Source organism: Excalfactoria chinensis, chromosome 9 (assembly GCF_039878825.1).
Source record: "Excalfactoria chinensis isolate bCotChi1 chromosome 9, bCotChi1.hap2, whole genome shotgun sequence".
Classification (NCBI taxonomy): Eukaryota; Metazoa; Chordata; class Aves; order Galliformes; family Phasianidae; genus Excalfactoria; species Excalfactoria chinensis.
Window position 1 is genome coordinate 19,576,483 of NC_092833.1, and position 17,631 is coordinate 19,594,113.

At 43.2% G+C, this 17,631-nt stretch overlaps 1 protein-coding gene across 1 annotated transcript in view; it reads left to right on the forward strand.

The window, feature by feature from the left end:
• The first annotated feature begins 4,811 nt into the window (after window positions 1-4,811).
• The window catches only part of WWTR1 (WW domain containing transcription regulator 1), a 39,146-nt gene continuing 26,326 nt past the window's right edge, over window positions 4,812-17,631 (forward strand). The window contains exon 1 of the mRNA XM_072344971.1: window positions 4,812-5,365. Within this exon, the coding sequence (XP_072201072.1) occupies window positions 4,980-5,365 (386 nt within the window). The 5' untranslated portion in view covers window positions 4,812-4,979. The remainder of the gene's footprint in view (window positions 5,366-17,631) is intronic.

Here is a 17,631-nt window from a genome sequence, read left to right on the forward strand (position 1 = left end):
CTGAATTTCAGATTAGGCCTAGGATTCTTGTTTAACAGAAAATTCTTTGAACTCTTAGATTTCATCTCAGAATTATCTTTTGAATGTAATATTCAAATGTATTAGACCTAAGTGTATTGCTGTTGATGAAATGTGCATATGTGTATATGTATGAGTTCCAAGGTATGACTGTGATTCTCTTTTGGTTCCAGTTTATATAAGAACACCTATTTCCTATACCGTGACTTTGTAATGTAACAATGGATAGTGTATAGGAAAGGAAGTCCAAGATTAGGAATAGCCTGGTAAAACTCCATGAGTAAAACCATGTTCTTTCTTAGTTATCTAGATAAGGGGAAGGAAGTCTGCTGTCACTTCATGTTTGCTTTGTGGTCAGGGTCTGGTATATTGCAGCACTATTGTTTTCAATACTGCAATACTGCTTTTTTTTTTTTTTTTTTTTTTTTTTCCTTTTTCCCCCCAAGATAAATTATCACAATTCCCACAAAAGTGACTTTTTTTTTTTTCCTATTTAAGTACAAAGTGAGCTGTGTTAGCAAACCTCAATTTCACCACCATTTTAAGCCACCTGAGACAAACTGATGATGGCATGCCTGTGTACTTTCTTCCACTATCTTCTTGGGAACAGAGCAATGGAGCTGAAACACACAGCTCTATCTCCAGTGTGGAGATAACATCTGATCAGTAACATCTGATAGAGCTTTTAGTTGCTTGCAGGCTAGACACTGCAGGTTTTACCAGATTACTGGTGCAAACTGTTCAAGTGTTTGACTCACTTTGTATTGGTGTGAATGAGCAGTGTTTGTGTGTCCCATTCCCCTGGCTTTGCTGTAAGGAGGGAAACCTCTAAGACACAAAAATCAGTGCAACAGCTGTATCTAAAATGAGGGTGTGCAGTCATCTGTAGATGCTCACATAGCCTTCTTGCCACTGACGCTACATCAGTTTACAAAATGACACAAACTGAGCTGATGTAAGTTCTTTTTTAGCTAGCAGACTGTGTCTACATTTGAGGTTTTACTGGCCTGGAGATGTTGGCTGGAGGGGGAGATGCTGACAAGGCTGTTCTGGTGAAATTTGTTAAAATACAGCATGTCTGTGTATTATATAAACCACATCAAAGTTGGCTGCACAGGATATGCTTTGCATACATCCTGAGGTGCCAGCCAAAGTCTAAAAGCTGTTAGCTACATTAGAAATAAGTAGCTGTGAAATGCACGCAAGCAAATGAAAATAGAATCTTACATGCTAATCCCTTCATTAAAAAAGCAAAATACATTTACATAAGCCTACCTTTGTTGCAAGAAGTCCCCTGAAAATTAGACTAATTTAGAACTACTACAAGGAGCATAACACATAAAAATATGGGTATTAAACAATAAGCAGTTCTCACAAAAGCAAAAATAAACTATTAATTAGCATGACAAACTGCACAATGTTTTGAAAGTGTAGATAGGTGCATTAAAACACATGCACCTTTGCATAGTGAAACATTATGTACTGTGTTTACTATTACATTTTATTCCTTCTTCTCCATTATTTACTTTGGAGAAATAAATGCTTTCATTTTACATATGGCTGTGCTTTGCTAAATTATATGTCAGCACGTTGAAGCAGTCAATGACCACTGAAAGTCTCTTTGTACAGTACACACCAAAGCAGAAGGCAGGCGGTGTGAACGCTTTCCCTGGTCAGCAGTATATGACTGATGCTCAGCTACACGGGAACCATGAGATTCTTCAAGGGAATCCTGAAATCTTTCTAATAGATATCATATGTGCATATTCGTCAGCGCCAGCTTTCTTGGGCAGAAAAAAAGTAAAATACAATAAAAAATAAAGAAGAAATCTAGATTGAAAATGACAACATGGCCGATGTTTAAACCAATAGGTACTCATTATCTAATCATACATTTGGAAGTGCACCTATTTCTTCTGATCTGCTTATTGGCTTTGTGCTTATGTATAGACAGAATTAGCCACTAGAAGATGTACTATAACTAGGATATACCAAAAGTACTATACTGTTATAAATCCTCCAGTTGTGTAAGAAAATGCCTGTACAGTTCAAAAAACAGTTGAACAGCACACACAACTGAGATAATGTTACGCACTTATTTTTTACAGTGCATGATACTGTGATTAGAAGAAAAAAGTAATGATAAGGAAGCTTTCTACATCATTTTTGTTCCTTTATCATTTAATCCCACACCCGGCAAAATGCCATTGTCTCCCAAGGACCTGAGTGTATTGAATCATTTCCTTTAAGTGCTGGTGGTCATATCCTATCTTTGTGCCAAAAGAAGGAAGTTACTTGTTTCTAAAATAAGAATAATAACAACAATGCTAAGAGAAGTTGTACTTACATTTTTAGTCACTTTCGGACTAGTGGATGAAATGCTTTAGCCAACACCAAGTAGTACAATAGCAGCTAATCTAACTGTTCAGTTAAAAAAAATACAGCTGAAACACTAGTAAATACTATCTTGCTAAAGGAGAAAGTTCTAGCGGTAATAAATACTGCTTAAGCTTAAAACAGATGGGTATATACTTACTCATGAGATGCAATCCTATCCTCTGGAAGTGCTCTAATTAATCTACATTACATGAGATGTCACCGTGAGGAAGGTTGTCAGAGCCTTGCCTTGAATGGACATGTCATCTGGAAAGGAACATAATGGCAGACAGATGGGTGTGTCTCTACTCAAGGATACAGAGGCCCGGAGGAAGTGTAAAAGCCCTTGTACAGGCTGTATGAAAAAGCACTCGTGTTCAGATCATTATCTGTACAATAGAGTGCACATATACACAGACAATCATCTAATATCCAAAGATTTTAAATAAGGAAATTACAGGGGAAAAATCATATGGAATATCTGCGTAACTCTGGAGCAGGTGTTGCAATTACTACTGCCTTCTGAGCTAGTAAAAACACCAGCAAGTGACCAGCAAGGAAGCACCAGAGGAATGGTACAAAAGATAGCAGGGAAAATTGTCAGGGAAGGGAAGTGTGAACAAATCTTGGGAGTACTGGGTTTCCTGACCAGAAACACAGCACATGTGGCAAAAAATACAAGAAGACCTGCTTGTTGACGAGATGTGAGCAGGAAGTCTAAGGAAAAATAAACAAGTGAGAGAGGACATTTACTGGAGCAAGGGAATCAGGAAATGAAGAGCATCGTGTGCTCCTAGGCGCTGATCTTGGCCTAGATTGCATGTGCAGGCTTCAACCATGAACTCAGAATCTGCGTTTCCCATATTCAGTGTGACACTGACCAAGGGACAAAGACTGCTCAGAAGCAGTGCCCAAGTTCTTGGCTGGAGAAGCCATGTGAAGTTCAGAACAGTGAATGCTTCTGAAGTCAAGAAACAAGAGATTAGTTCAGAAAAAAAGAATGGCATACCTGAAAGCTTTCTCTTCAGTTACTGGAGATGTTCTTACAAGTCGGGATAGCTTAGAGACTGTCCAAGATGCAGAAATAAAATGAAGTGCCGCTCGCAACACCGGAGGCCCGGGTTCGAATCCCCCGTGGCGCAAGTGGTAGAAATGCCGCTCTGCTACACAGAAGGCTCGAATCCTGGGAGTTTCACTCGATGATCTCTAAGGTCCCTTCCAACTCGCATGATACTGTGATACTGTGAAAAAAAATAAATAAATTACTAAAATAAAGTTCTATGTTAGTACAGCCAATGTGGTATCTTTGTGTGTGCAGTCATACAGGCACTGCTTCCTACTACAAAAAGCAACACTGACATGGGAACACTACTGTCATTATTCCTTATGGATGCAGTAGAGCTGAAGCATTTTTTTCCTCGTTATTATTCAAAAGTTGCTCCATATAAAAAAGAGGGATTTTTGTTGTTGTTATTTGGTTTTCTTGTTGGTTTATTTTAGAATTATGAGAATAAAATGACAATGGAAGGCAAGATTCACACACAGAAAAAAAAGCTGCACGACTGAGATTTACATTGCAGAAAGCCTCAGGAATGCATTCTGATCACAGCTTGGGCTTCTGGCATATACACTACCGGGCTGCAAAGAGGCTGTTGGAATGGAAGCAGCCTCACAGCTGTATCTGCAGCATCACTAGAGAGTGAGCTGGGGAGATCTGCAATAGGACTCCGAATTAAATCCCTACCTGCCAGCACAGGGATGAATCCTTTCTCAGGTATTCATAAGGTACAACACGTCCTCATTAACACTTCCCCCCCACCAATTACACGGCCCCGTTGCCAAAGCATCACTAAATTACACTGTGAAGCCACCACACCGTTCTAAGCATCATTTTGCTTCCAGATTGCTGCCACAAGTTTCCTGAACGACGGCTTAAAAACAAAGCTGTCGGGGTTGCCAGAAGTCCTCTCCTCGCGTCACGAGTTCCACGCTCCAAGTTCCCCCAGCGCCGAGCATTGCTCCGCCGTGACGGGCGGTCACACGGCGGGGTCCGTGCCCGGGCCAGGCCCGCGGCCGCCGGGTGCCGCTCTCGGGCGCCGCTCTCGGTGCCCGCAGCACCTCCTGAGGGGTCTCCGCAAACTTCGTGCGGGACGGAAGCGAAGGGCGGGTCGTGCTGACAGGGCCCGGGCGGCTGCGACGGGCTCCCGGCAAGCACAGGACTCAGCAGCGCCGCATACCACAACCGGACTAAAGCCGCCCTGTCCCGCAGCGCTTCAGAGGATCCAAAGTTTCCGCGGCCGTTGCATAACCGCGGGCGGGGCGGGGCAGTCCTCGCCCTGGCGCGGCCCGGGGTGGCTCGGCTCGGTCCGGGGGAGGGCGCCGCGCTGCCCGTGGGCTGACCCGCCCGCCCCTCCGGGACGCGGCCGTCGTTGGAGGGGGCGCAGAGGCAGTTCCGCGCTGCCGCCGCCCGCTCCGGCACAGCGGCGCGCCTCCGGGGCCGCCTGGCGTTCCGCACGGCGCGTCCCCAACGCAGCGGTGCCGGCCCCGGCCATCGCCCGCCCGCCGCTGGGGCTGACCGGGGGAAAATGAACCCCGCGGCCCCACCGCCGGGGCAGCAGGTGATCCATGTCACGCAGGACCTGGACACAGAGCTCGAGGCGCTCTTCAACGCGGTCATGAACCCCCGGCCTAGCTCCTGGCGGAAGAAAATCCTGCCCGAGTCCTTCTTCAAGGAGCCCGACTCGGGCTCGCACTCGCGGCAGTCCAGCACGGACTCGGGCGGCCCCCCGCCGCGGCCCGCCGCCGCGCAGCACGTCCGCTCGCACTCTTCTCCCGCCTCGCTCGTGGGCTCGGCCGCCGCGCCTCAGCACGGGCACCTCCGGCAGCGCTCCTACGACGTGACGGACGAACTGCCGCTGCCGCCCGGCTGGGAGATGGCGCTCACGCACACGGGACAGCGTTACTTCCTCAAGTGAGCGAGCGCGGCGCCGCGCGGGGGCCGCTGACGGGTCGGGCGCGGGCAGCAGGGGCTGAGGTGGGTGCGACGGGGGAGAGAGAGGCCCGGGGCGGCGGTGGGAAGGGGTAGAGCGGGCTTTGGGCCGAGGACTCTCCTGCCCTCCCGTGCAGCTCCCCGGCGTCTAGTGCCGTCCCGCCGCGCTGCCGCTACCTGCTCGGGGTCCGAGCGCGATCGTTCGTGATCTGAGCTCAGCGTCGCGTTGTGAGGAGCGGTGCGGGGTGTGCGGGCCGTGGGCGCGGGGCTCCCCTGCTCGGAGGTGTGCTGGGACAAGTGTGACAACCGAACTGGCTGACCGCTATGACCAAGGCGTCGTATTCGTGATGTTTGGAATTTGGTTCAAAGTAGCTTCATAGGGCTGGGAATAGGCTGTAGTTGTAATACGTGCTAAGGCAGTAGCACCTTGTTGCGGTGGGTTCTGTGCCTCTGCTCCAGATTCACTGTAGATGAAGTGGCCCTGTGGTAACCTGGCAAAGGCATAGTTGCAGAATGTTTAGCATCATAGAAGGACTTGAGCTCGAAGTGAGCTCTAAAGGCCGTCTGGTCTCACTCCACTGCAGTACAGGGACAGCCACAGCTCCATCAGGTGCTCAGAGCCCTGTCCAGGCTGACCTGGAGCTTCTGCAGGGATGGATGGGGCACCCGCTGCCTCTCCGGGCAACCCGTGCCAGTCCCTCACCACGCGTATTGTAAAAACTTCTTGTATCCAGTCTAAATCTCCCCTCTTTTAGTCTGAAACCGTTTCCCCTTGTCTTGACACAACAGGTCCTGTCTGTCCCCTTCTGTCTTACAGCCCCTTTAAGTACTGTCAGGCTGCTCTCAGATCTCCCTGGAGCTTTCCCCAGGCTGAACGGCCCTAGCTCTCAGCCTGTCCTGGTAGGGAAAATGTTCCAAACCTTGGATCACCCCTTGCCCTCCTCTGGGCACACTCCAGCAGGTCCATCTCTCCCCTGTGCTGAGGACTCCACATCTGAATGCAGTACTCCAGGTGTTTTCTAATGGAATAAATAGTGGAGTTGGGCTTTGGAATCTCCAGGCATCCCAGTCCTTGAATTCCTTTTTACAGTCTGGGTTGTGCTTCTCGTCACCATCAGACCAAAGAGTGGAAATACTTTTCTTTCTGCCACTCTATGTCAGTGTGTGGGAGTGCTCACAAGGGCCCAGATTTAAGTCTGTTGTTAATCTGGTTTATCACCTAGCTGAGATGTTACCGCTGCACTTCGCATGCGTTTTTCTCAGTAGAGCAGTACAGAGGAAGGGGAGCTTATGGATAGGAGCAGATTGTTCCTGAATAAATACTTTATATAAATTCTTGCTAGGGCTCGGCAAGCAAGTGTTCACACTGCAGCTATAGATCACATAACATAATCTTTGTCTGCCATTTGGCTCCGACTGATATCAAAATGTGCTCACATGGTTTCACCTTCACCTGTCCCACATTTCTGACATAGACACAGAGTGTTCCAAGACGCTGAATTCTTGTTGGGTCTAAAAAATTGTGGGTCCTGTATTTAAAAAAGCTGTGGATAAAACCCCACAGTGTCCTTCATATTTTTCCCAAGGTGTATCAGCAGTAGTGCTCTGACTAACAACATCCTTTTAAGATCAGGCCAATTTTTCGTTGTGTCGGTAATTTGTTACTTAAATTAGTCTGTATGTTGTTTCCCCAGTTTTACTTCTGCAATGAGCCCTTTTCCCATTTCCATACAAACTAATTGGAAATACATCTTTTTTTTAAAAAAACAACTCAGTGCTTCTGGATGCAGTGCCTAACTATAAATGGATCCTGTTTGAACCATGGTATTTTGCAAGCTATGCAATTTTTTTTTTTATTTTTTTTTTAAGGTGAAAATAGCATTTTCTGCAAAAATTTAAAGTTGTTTATGGAAAGTCACATTTAAAGATAAGCAATATTATGTAGGGTTCAAGTTAGATCAAGTCAGATCATGCATTTGAAAGTCCCGTTTGGTCAAACCAAGCCCGCTAGGCTGCATTTACCGTGGACAGCAAATTCAGGGGGTGTCTGTCAAAAAGCTGCCATTTCTTTCCAGCCTGATGATAAAAATATGGTAATATTCATTAGCAAAAGAAAATTGAGGAGAAAGTGAAGAGCGCGTGGCCGAACTGTGTCCTGCTAAAGCCCCCGTGGTCTGGAAAGCATGCCGTTTCTTTCATTTAGATGTATATTCCACAGTTGGGTGGAAGTTGCAGTGGCCTCTCGGTTAGCAATGATCCTGGTTAGTGCTGCTGACCAGGAACCAGCTACGGCTCGCAGCACGCACACTCGTGCATGTCAGTTCCTGCAGAAGTTTTCTGGCTGGGGCTTGAAGAAACATAAGTAGCCTGGGGACCACTCCACCCTGTAATTAAATACCAAACCACAGAAGTGGGGGATGGAAGACAGAGTAATAAACACGCACTCACAGCAACGTTATCTAAAGCATTTTTCCCCGTGTGCATGTGGGGAAAAAATTTAAGTGTGATTTGTTTCTGATAAAAAGGATCTCTGGAAAGACAGGCCAACTGCCTTGTGTAGCTCTTGTGTTGGTAAGTGGGAATGCCTATTGCTTATCGATCCACATGCAGAGCTGTGTACACATATTCAGTGAAAAGAATTTTTCAAGTATTATTTCCAGCAGTTTGTTTTTAGGCAGTGCAGCTTCATATTTGAAACAAAGATGAAGCCTTTAGTGTTTTCTCCGTGCTTGTAGAGTGCTTTGTGATCGGAGTGTGATTTCATTCCAGAAGGTAAACAGAGTACAGTGCTTACGCTGAACAGATTGGTGAAACTTGTTGCCACTTTAATCTTTTATGTGCTTGTTGGTTTCTTTTTAATAGCATAGTGTACATTTGCCATACCGGGACGTATTTGCCAATAAAACCCTGGTCAAGGGCAGAGAGGGCTAATTGCTTTCAGTTTGTGATCTGCTTGAGATGTTTGAGCTTTTCCTCCTGGTTTCTGTTGGTTGAAAAGCTTTACTTAATGTGTGGACAGTTTAATGTTGCTGAGCAGGTTCAGCAGAACTTTGAGACAAAAAAAAGTAGTACGGATGCAGTGAGAATGCTTTTTTTTTTTTCCAACAACAGAACTAGTAATATTAAAGCAGTTAAAGTGCTCGAGTGATTTCCAAATACAAGCTTTCTGTGAGGGCAGTTTCTGTTAGTTTTGCAGGGGCTGTAATGTTTAATGCCAGCACTGCTCTGGGTGCTGTGCAGCACTCCGGGCAGAGGCGCCTTTCTGGCTCGGGAATGCAGTCATCCAGCTGTAAGTGGGAGAGATGAAGGGCAGCGCACAAGGAAGCTCTGTAGAGTTCTGGTAAAAGTGTGGAAAATTTGACACCTTCATCTATTCATATAGGTGACACTTCTACAGTATTGATCCTCGTTTGCAACCAGGCAGTGATGGGCACGATGTTCGCTTCGGAAGGTGGCTCACACCAATGCATCTTCTCTTGGTCCTTGTGGAAAGATTGTGCCTAGCAAGAGGCCATACATCCTTGCTGGTTTTGGTGTGGTGTGTTAGAGAGAGGCGCTTAGGGCAGAACAGAGCTTTTGGAGCATTTCACGTACACTGTAGGGGTTTGTGTTTTCCCCTTGTACCCACTGGTTGATTAGATGCGACTTAGTGGTCCCTTTGTGCTTGCATTGCTGCCCTTGGCTGCGTTCCTTTGTTCAAAAGAAATGATGCTGTACGAGACTGTTCTGAGGTGCAGTACTGCAAGTGATGTCTGTCTGAAATTGATGCACCTTCCAACTTATTTTAAAGAGTTCCGAACAGGTAGGAGAGCTGTGATACAATATGCAAGTTTGCTCAGTAGCAATTCAGATATAGCTCACCTTTGTGTTTCATATTAGAGATGCTTTGGGACATGCACACCAAAACTAAATTTGCAAGCTGTGTTTGACAGCGTCATAGTGCTATCTGTCTGCTTTGTTAGCTGGTCAAATTCTGTTTTACTGATGTTGTTACAAAGCCAGAGAACTTCCTTAACTTCTGTGTGGCTGAGAATTGCATTTTATTTCCGTGTGTGTACAGAGCCAACATGATGTGCAGAGTAATTCTTACCTCTCAGTGTTGAGGTTAGGCCAGACCTCACTCTTGGCAAAGGTCGAGCAGTTGGGCTTTGTCTGGGGAGCTCTAATGCCATCAAATAAGTGATCAAAAAATCTAAGAATCTGTAAGCCATGTTTTCCCTCTGAATTCGGTAGTAAGAATGGCTGCAGAGTTTCCAAAGAAAGTTAATAATCATACATTTTCTAATCCAAGGTAGTGTCTTCTCATGATCAGTAGTTTTCTCAAAATCTAGAACAGGTAAGCTGTGGTGCTTAATAAAATTCAGTGGTTAACGTGATGGTTAAAATGTGTTGCTTAATAAAGGGATAGTGGGGACAGATCTGGAATAAAACTGTTTTGAGGACACGTTCAATTTGCAGGAAGTGATGCAGTTCCTTGATTTTCTGTGTTAGGATATGAGCTACATTTTCACTGAACTATAAAGGGTCAGTGAAGACAACTCAGCACAGGGCTGTGTTGACACTGGAAGTGTTGCCAAGAAGAATTTCTTCTGAAGAAATACATAAGAAGCTTGTGAAGGTTTGTCTAAACACAGAAGTTGTATTAAATTTAGGTATGTGCACTGCTAAGTGATCTAGGAAATCAATGCAAACCCTTCTATAAACAAGATTTTCTTGATATAAAATTGGATATATTGGACTGATGTACATTTTTAAGCTAGTAATTGAATAATTATTGTACATACAGAGAAGTGCACTGGTGTAGTGAATTTTGCCTTAAGCCCACTCCTTAGTCTGTTTTTTAATCCTGAAAAATTGAAGATTGTTCATATGTATTTGTTCATTGTTGATGATAATAATCACACATCCATTTCATAGTGTGAGCATAAAGTACAATTGCTGTGTGCATAAATCAACCAGAAAAGAACATCAGTTGACATATAGACAGAGGCGCTAATGCAACCATGAAAATGTTTTTCTGGAAACACCTAGGGGAGAGTTTGCTTTTTGAGTGGTTTGGATTGCTCTAAGTAGGAATGACCAGTTGTTTTTACAATTCCTGTGTGCTGCAGATGATCTGCCCTGCTCATCATAGAATGGCTTGGGTTGAAAGGGACCCCAAAGATCATGAAGCTCCAACCCCTCTGCTACACCAACCTCCAGATCTGGTACTAGACCATCCAGCCTGGCCTTGAACACCTCCAGGCATGGAGCATCCACTGCCTCTCCGGGCAGCCTGATCCAGCACCTCATTATTCTCTGTGAAGAACTTCTCCTCAACTTCTAATCTGAACCCTCCCTTCTTGAGCTTAAAACCATTCCCTCTTGTCCTCTCACTGTCTACCTGAGTAAAAAGTTGATTCCCCTCCTGTTTAAATACTGGAAGGCTGCAGTGAGATCTCCATGTGGCCATCCCTTCTCCAGTCTGAACAACTACCCCATTTGTAAGTAGGGGATAGGATGCAGGGACATCTGCTTCTTAACCTGATGGACCACATACACACCAAGAGGCTTTGCTGCGCAGAGACTGCCCAGGCTCTTCAGCCTTTGGTGCTTTCTCTTAAAGCTTGATGGAGCTGGTGGTGAAGCTTTGACTTGCTTCCTGTTTGGGTGCTCTGGGTGAAGGTGAAAACCTGTTTTTTTCACTCGCTCCACTTGATTTTACCCATACCTCCTTCTCTATGTATGGAGATTATCACAGGACAAGAGCTCCTCTGTGATGGAGCATGTTTCATGCCCTGGGGCCTAGCGTGACTAGCAGATGCAGATTGTATGGAAGCAATTAAATCTGAAGGAAATGTAATGTGGGCTGAATTTCAACACACAGACTTGTGGCATTTCCCCCCTTGTACTTAGAAAGGGAGAGGGAGAGAAGTGGGTGCAATGCCGGGGTGGATCGTGTTGCATTTGTCAGAGTCAGAATCCAGGCATGTTGTTAATGCGAGTGCCTGTGACTGCTGCATGAACTCTGGTAACGTAAAGCTCAGGGACATCACGCTGTGCTACAGTATCCACTGTTCCCTGCCTGTGAGCATCCTCTAGTTGGATGCAACAGAAGCTGCTGTGAGGAGACAGAGCTGTGCTTGTTAAAGAGCTGGACAGAATGTGAGTGAAGTTTATTAGGTTTACAGACCATGTTTCTAAAGGTCTTTTTTTTGCCTGAAAAGTAATTTGGGGGTTATGACTTTGATGCCTCTGTTTTTGAAGGGAGAAAGACTTTGGACTGTCTGCTTAGCTGGACATCTGGGACCAAAGTAACCCCTCCGCTCAGCTTCTGGCCCTCATGACTACTGCTCCAGCCTGTAGCCAGCACACAGAGCAGGGCTGCCCCACAGTCTCCTCAGAGTAGGCTTTTTGTCTGTACATGGGCGCAGCCTGTGCTGTGTGGCCATTGCTGCATGGCTTCATGGGGAATGCAGTGAAAGGTCAATGTTACTGAGCGTACCAGAGCAGAATTTAGTGTGGGAGTTCTTCACAAAAGGTTTTTATGTCACATTTAGTTTTGTCACTATCTTTTCCTAATTGCTTTTGATATTCTACTCATTCTACTGTATATATTCAAATGGCAGTGTAACTTCTTTTGCCTTTAGAGGTGAGGAACTTTTTGTAAATGTGTGTGGCTTGATTTCACAGGCACGTGTCAAAAAGTGAGGATTTGATGTGAAGTCACTATGAGAACTGTGGATTGAAGGCTGATGCACTGGTTGATGTATGTGGATGCAGTGTGTGACTCCTAGTGAGCTCCAGGTGTGGAGCCGTGGCTGCCAGTGCCCTCATGCTGCTCTAGGGGCAGTGCCCATGCATGGGGGGGCTTCTCACAGGGAGCTGTTTCTCAGCCCTAATGTCACCCAAATGTTAGATCATAACTGTAGAGAAAACCCTTTTTTCCTGAGAGGTGACAGAGGGTTCTGCTTCTTCATTCCTGTTTTCTGGAGACATTTTGATTTAATCTGCTGTGGAAATACATTGTAACAGTGGAGAATCAATGAAGTGCCACTGCTCTGGTCACCATAAGGCTGGATGATGGGAGAGATTTTCTGGTGAGATTTTAAGATAGTGTTTTAGATACTGACAGAAGGAAAATTCTCTTTGAGTCAAAGCAGTACCAGCCATTGAAATTGTAATCAGTAAGTGAATTTTTACATAAATCACAATTATAAAACAACAACAACAACAAGAAAAAAAAAACAACCAAAAAACAGAAAATGGGCCATGTTTTTAGGGCACATACGTGCTCTATGTCCCATGTCATAATTCAGTTATACTTAAAGGAAAATGCTCTCTAGTCCTAACCATGTTTCAGCTGGTAGCAGCTGAAGTGAAAAGAACAGTGCAGGATGACTGTGCTTACCTCTCACTGAGGTGAAGATCTGAATACTTTCATTATTGCAAATCATGAAAGTACCAACAAATTATTACATCTTACCAGTTAAATTTTAAAATAGCACTGCTTTATTCCTCTCCTTGGAGTGCCAGTAAAACCTCACAAATCCTCATTAAGATGACGGAGCTCCTTGCAGGTCATTGTCTTTACTTGCATTCTCACAGCGTGTCTTTTGACTCTTGGTAGTCAGCTTGTAGTTTTTAACTGAACAGTGCGCTCCACTGTGAATGAGTGGAATGCAGCTATCCTGGTAAGTGTCTGGTATTTCTGTACGTTACTATCAGCTCAAGGGAAGTCTTGCTTCTCCATATGTATACTCAACCTTTGGAAAGGTAGGTTTACTTTTGAGCAGAGTGTGTTTCATCTGAATGTCCCCACAGTGTCAGACTTGACAGCAGCTCCCTTCCTTCAGCAAAATCTTATTTACAATTTTAAAATTCTGAAATGCTCAGATTACGTACAGCGAGCAGAACTGTCACCTTTCCTCAGCTGGGGTCAACTGTCAGCTCGCAGACATTGTTTCTTTATTTTGGAGTGGTTTTGTCTGGGCAAAGATTTGGTCTTTTAACCAGATCCTGTTTTTCATCTGTTTTTGATGTCAAATGGCTTAATTTCCCATCCATTTGCAAACAGTGACTGTCTGGCAGGATTTCCTGGATACATGGTGGTTTCAGATTATAAAAGGCAAACTTTCTGAACTCTAGTGGTTAATGTGGCTATTTGCATGGACTTCTTATGGAAGGTGGAAATAAGACCCCAGAACAATTCATCTGCTAGCTAATGGCCTCTGTCTTGAATCATGAAGAAAAAAATTATTGAAGTAGGACAGCTTTGTGTACTGAGATTTTCTGAAGTGCAAAAACCAGAATTTCAGAAATCCACAATTTGTAAGAAGTTCACCCAAAGCTATTTATACCCCAATCAATTCTTATATAGTGGAATGAGGTACTGAGAACCTGTGGGTCAGGATTTATGTGAGCTGAACACAATGGGTAATAGGAGCTGACTGCAAAAAGTATCATTTCTTTTTATCATTTATCATTTATTATCACCTTCTTTTATATTCTAAACTGGCCTTGAAAATTAAAAGCAGGGATGTAATAAAAACATGTAAGTCTGCAGATGCTACAGGAAACATTCAGTTTTTCATTTGTTTCTTGTTAGTTCATCCCCTAGAAGTGTGATTTTTTTCCTGAATATGTATGTCCAGTAGGAGATGAACCCTTTGGAACTTCCTCATGTTCTGAGGGAATTTTCTAGATGGTTTACTATGAAAATGTGAAGTTGTTGATGTTGATGACAGTGAGGCAAAGGCCACCAAGACTGCAGGTGTGCCTGCAGTGAAGTTTGGAGTAGAAACTGCAGCTGAAAACCTTTTATAGAAGTGTACAAATGTATCGCAGTGATCTGAAGCACTTGGTAATTCTTCAAATCACAGAGAAAAAGGAGTCCACCATGGTTAGTTAAAAAGCAAAATATGAGAGATTATAGATATGACAATAGGTTCAACCCATGAATTCCTTTATCACGTATACACCAGTGTTGGAAAAAAATCCATTTTTTAATGCACATGCGAAATGTACATTGCTTGGGAGACGTTAATGGTGATTTTCTAACAGTCTCAGAATGCAGAACTTGAAATAATAGTTTAGACTGCAAGGAACCCTCAGAATAAATTCTGCAAAGTCATCCACTTCTCTGCCTCTGGATGATACAGTGGGGTGCAACCTTACAGGAGAATTTTTCTGATGTCCAGTTTTGTTTTTGGATGTTTGTATTAATTATCTGTTCTTGCATGAAGAAATTTTTGATCCTTTATGAAGAGGAGTGTTCCTTGTTGTGGGTTAGCTATGTTTTGGTTTTTACTAGAATGTAGAACACGTTAAAATATTATTGGTTTTCCTGGAAATGCCAGCTTGGTAGTAAAAGAATATTTATGAGATGAACTGGTTCTCCTTTCTTGTTACAAGGAGTATTACGTTTTGTTTATGTATAGCCTGACTGCTCACAAATATGTAGCTTCTGACAGGGCTTTTCTGCTGGTGAAAAAAGAGTTGGGATCACAGAAGATAGATACAGCCGCTAGATCAAGTAGGGGCCAATTAATTATTTTTCATTCTACAGCCTACTTAACAACTTCAGTAACTTCATGAATCTGAAAATGTCTCATGTGTCTCTCAAGGGAGTATTTCGTTGCAGTTTACTGTTTATTTCTCCAAATGAAATAAGTGTGCCTTTAAATAGGATCATTAATTTGTATCCTTCAATATAAATGATACAGACATCTACCAAACAAATGCATTAACAACATTGTATGTTGCATACATTAAACAATTCCATTACAATGTTGCATATAATAGTTTCATTCAGTGCTCTTTTCCCTGTTTCTCAAGAATAGGAATTTCATCCAAATCCTAAAGGTTAAGTTGTCAATAGAACTCAAAGGATGTTTTGTTTCCATTTGTATAACTAGCTCAATGTTTTTTAAGTCTGCAGCATATGCTAAGAATAGGATCAGTCAGTTATGGGGAAGCTTAGTGGGACATTCTTAAGGTTCTCTTCAAGGTAGCGAGTAATCTTGAAACTAATTCAGGAAAAGAGCAACTGTTTTCACTAAAGAAGTTATTTTCATTAGTACTGAGTTAGGGCAGTAAGTATTCAAATACTTATGTGATGTTCCAGCTTCAAGATCAGAAATGACAATGAACATGCAATAGGAAAACAAAGTCCTCAGTGCCATTGGTTTAGTAACTACATTGTGTCTGCTTGTTAAAGCTTAATGAAATCTGCACGAAACATCATTGCTGCAGGTTGAAGTGAGATAGGCAATTGCTTGGGCCTACTGCAAGAATGAGCTGTTGAACTGTTGAATGTTTGTTATTGATTTCTGCACTTCCAGTGGTGAAGTGATTGAGAGATGCTGTTTTTATATGCATTTGTGTCCTTCTGGTGATATCATGAAAGCACTTCTGGTGGAATCTTATTTGAGACCAAGCTATCTTTTTGGCCCCCCCCTCCCCTTTTTTATTTATTTATTTTTTGTATTATTACAAAGGACTGAGGGACAGAGAGAAGTTGGGCAATGATTTGGCTCTGCCTGCAGAGATGTAAACAGATTTCCCAATGTTTGATAACGATGGTGCAGCCGGAAGTGGATGACTGGATGGTCTCCAATGCAATCTGAGCTGTCATCCTGCTGGGAGCAGTTAATGAGTCAGAACATATGGGTTGTTCATGTTGATGAGTCATCAGCTTCCCACTTGCCCTGAAGCAGCTTTACTTTGATGTGGCTCAGGCACAAAATCCACTCTTAGTCCCTTTGTCAAAGGCCCAATAAAAGACTCCACACACGTTCTACAGAGTTGGCTTAACTCTGAGCTTGTGTTGTTTCAGTTCAGAGCACACTTGCAAGATAAACTATTTCTCATCAGTTCTTTCTCCTTAATTACCCTTAAACTTCTTTTCAGAGAAGTAGGTCTGAGTTTCTTAATGCTGGGGAAAAAAAAAAAAAAGATGATCCTAAAATAGAAACCATAGAAGCACATTTGTTGTTGGAGTTAGTACAAGCAGAAAAAGAATGAATATACTTCATGCTGCTGCTTGCTAATTTGAACTGAGCTGTTTTGGCAAAGTTGGTGATCAGAGCCTAGCAGTGAAAAAATGCAGTATGGAGCAGTAGCTCAAGTCATGGAAAACACAGGTTTCAAAGCAGGAGGAAGCAGACACCCAAACAGGAAGCACTGAACAAAACTTCAGATATGACAAGTGGAAGAGAATCTCCAAGTCCTAATAAAATACTGTGTTACTGAAATCTGGAGCATTGTGTTACATTTTTTTTTCTGATGAGGGGCCACCATTGGGATACAATTTACTGCTCACTGAGCTTGTGCATTGTAAGAGTTGCACGAAGATGTTATTGTAGGATTTGTTATTTTAGACATATTTAGTTTATCTTTCTGTATAGGTGCTGTTACACCAGGGTTAAATACGTAAAACAGTTTAAAACATTATTCCATATGTAAAACTGTGAGAACTAACATACAGTCAAGACCTTAGTGGACAGTGTGGCCAAAGATTTAACTTACCTATACCTAATTCTCTCAGTGACACTGGAAGTTAAGTTCTCAAATGTGTAATGCTTGGATTTCAGGAGAGGTAAAACTTGCTGTTTCCAGGCCTGTCATCCCTGTAGTGCATTTTAAGAATGAAGGCAAGATTTATAGTACATATTATTTTTCCCTGTCTATAGCTTTGTTTTCTGGCTCATTTTTATAGGCTACACGATAAATGCCAAGAGAAAAAAAAAAAAAAAAAAAAAAAAAATCCTTCTGAGATGAATACTCCTAGAAATAATAAGTTGATGGATTGATTCAATCACAGGTAATGCTATTGAGTTGTTTTCTCCTCAGTATTTTTCGTGTGTAGGTACATATTTCAGACCTGAATCATTTCAATGGTCTTCGTTAGAATGAAGTCTCACATAGTGTGTGCGCTTTGTTGGAAGTGCAAGACTGAAAAAGTCATAGTTATTGTAACAGACTGCCTGCTGCAGCCAGGCACTCCCAGTGCTCTGTCCTACATATCTGCTTTGCTGTGAAGCTGTGCAAAATTAAGAGTGTGACTCACCTTCCATTGATATTTGTGGCAAAACTTTTGGTGACATTGGTTTTTCAGGATCAAGGCCTAAGTAAGGATTTCCATCTTTTGATCAATGTCTAATTTACTACTTGGTGAACCGTTTTACAAAGGACATCAAATTACTTTGTACAGTGTTTTGTATGCAGTATTAATAGCATTGAGTGATTTACAGATAAAGTATTTTGAG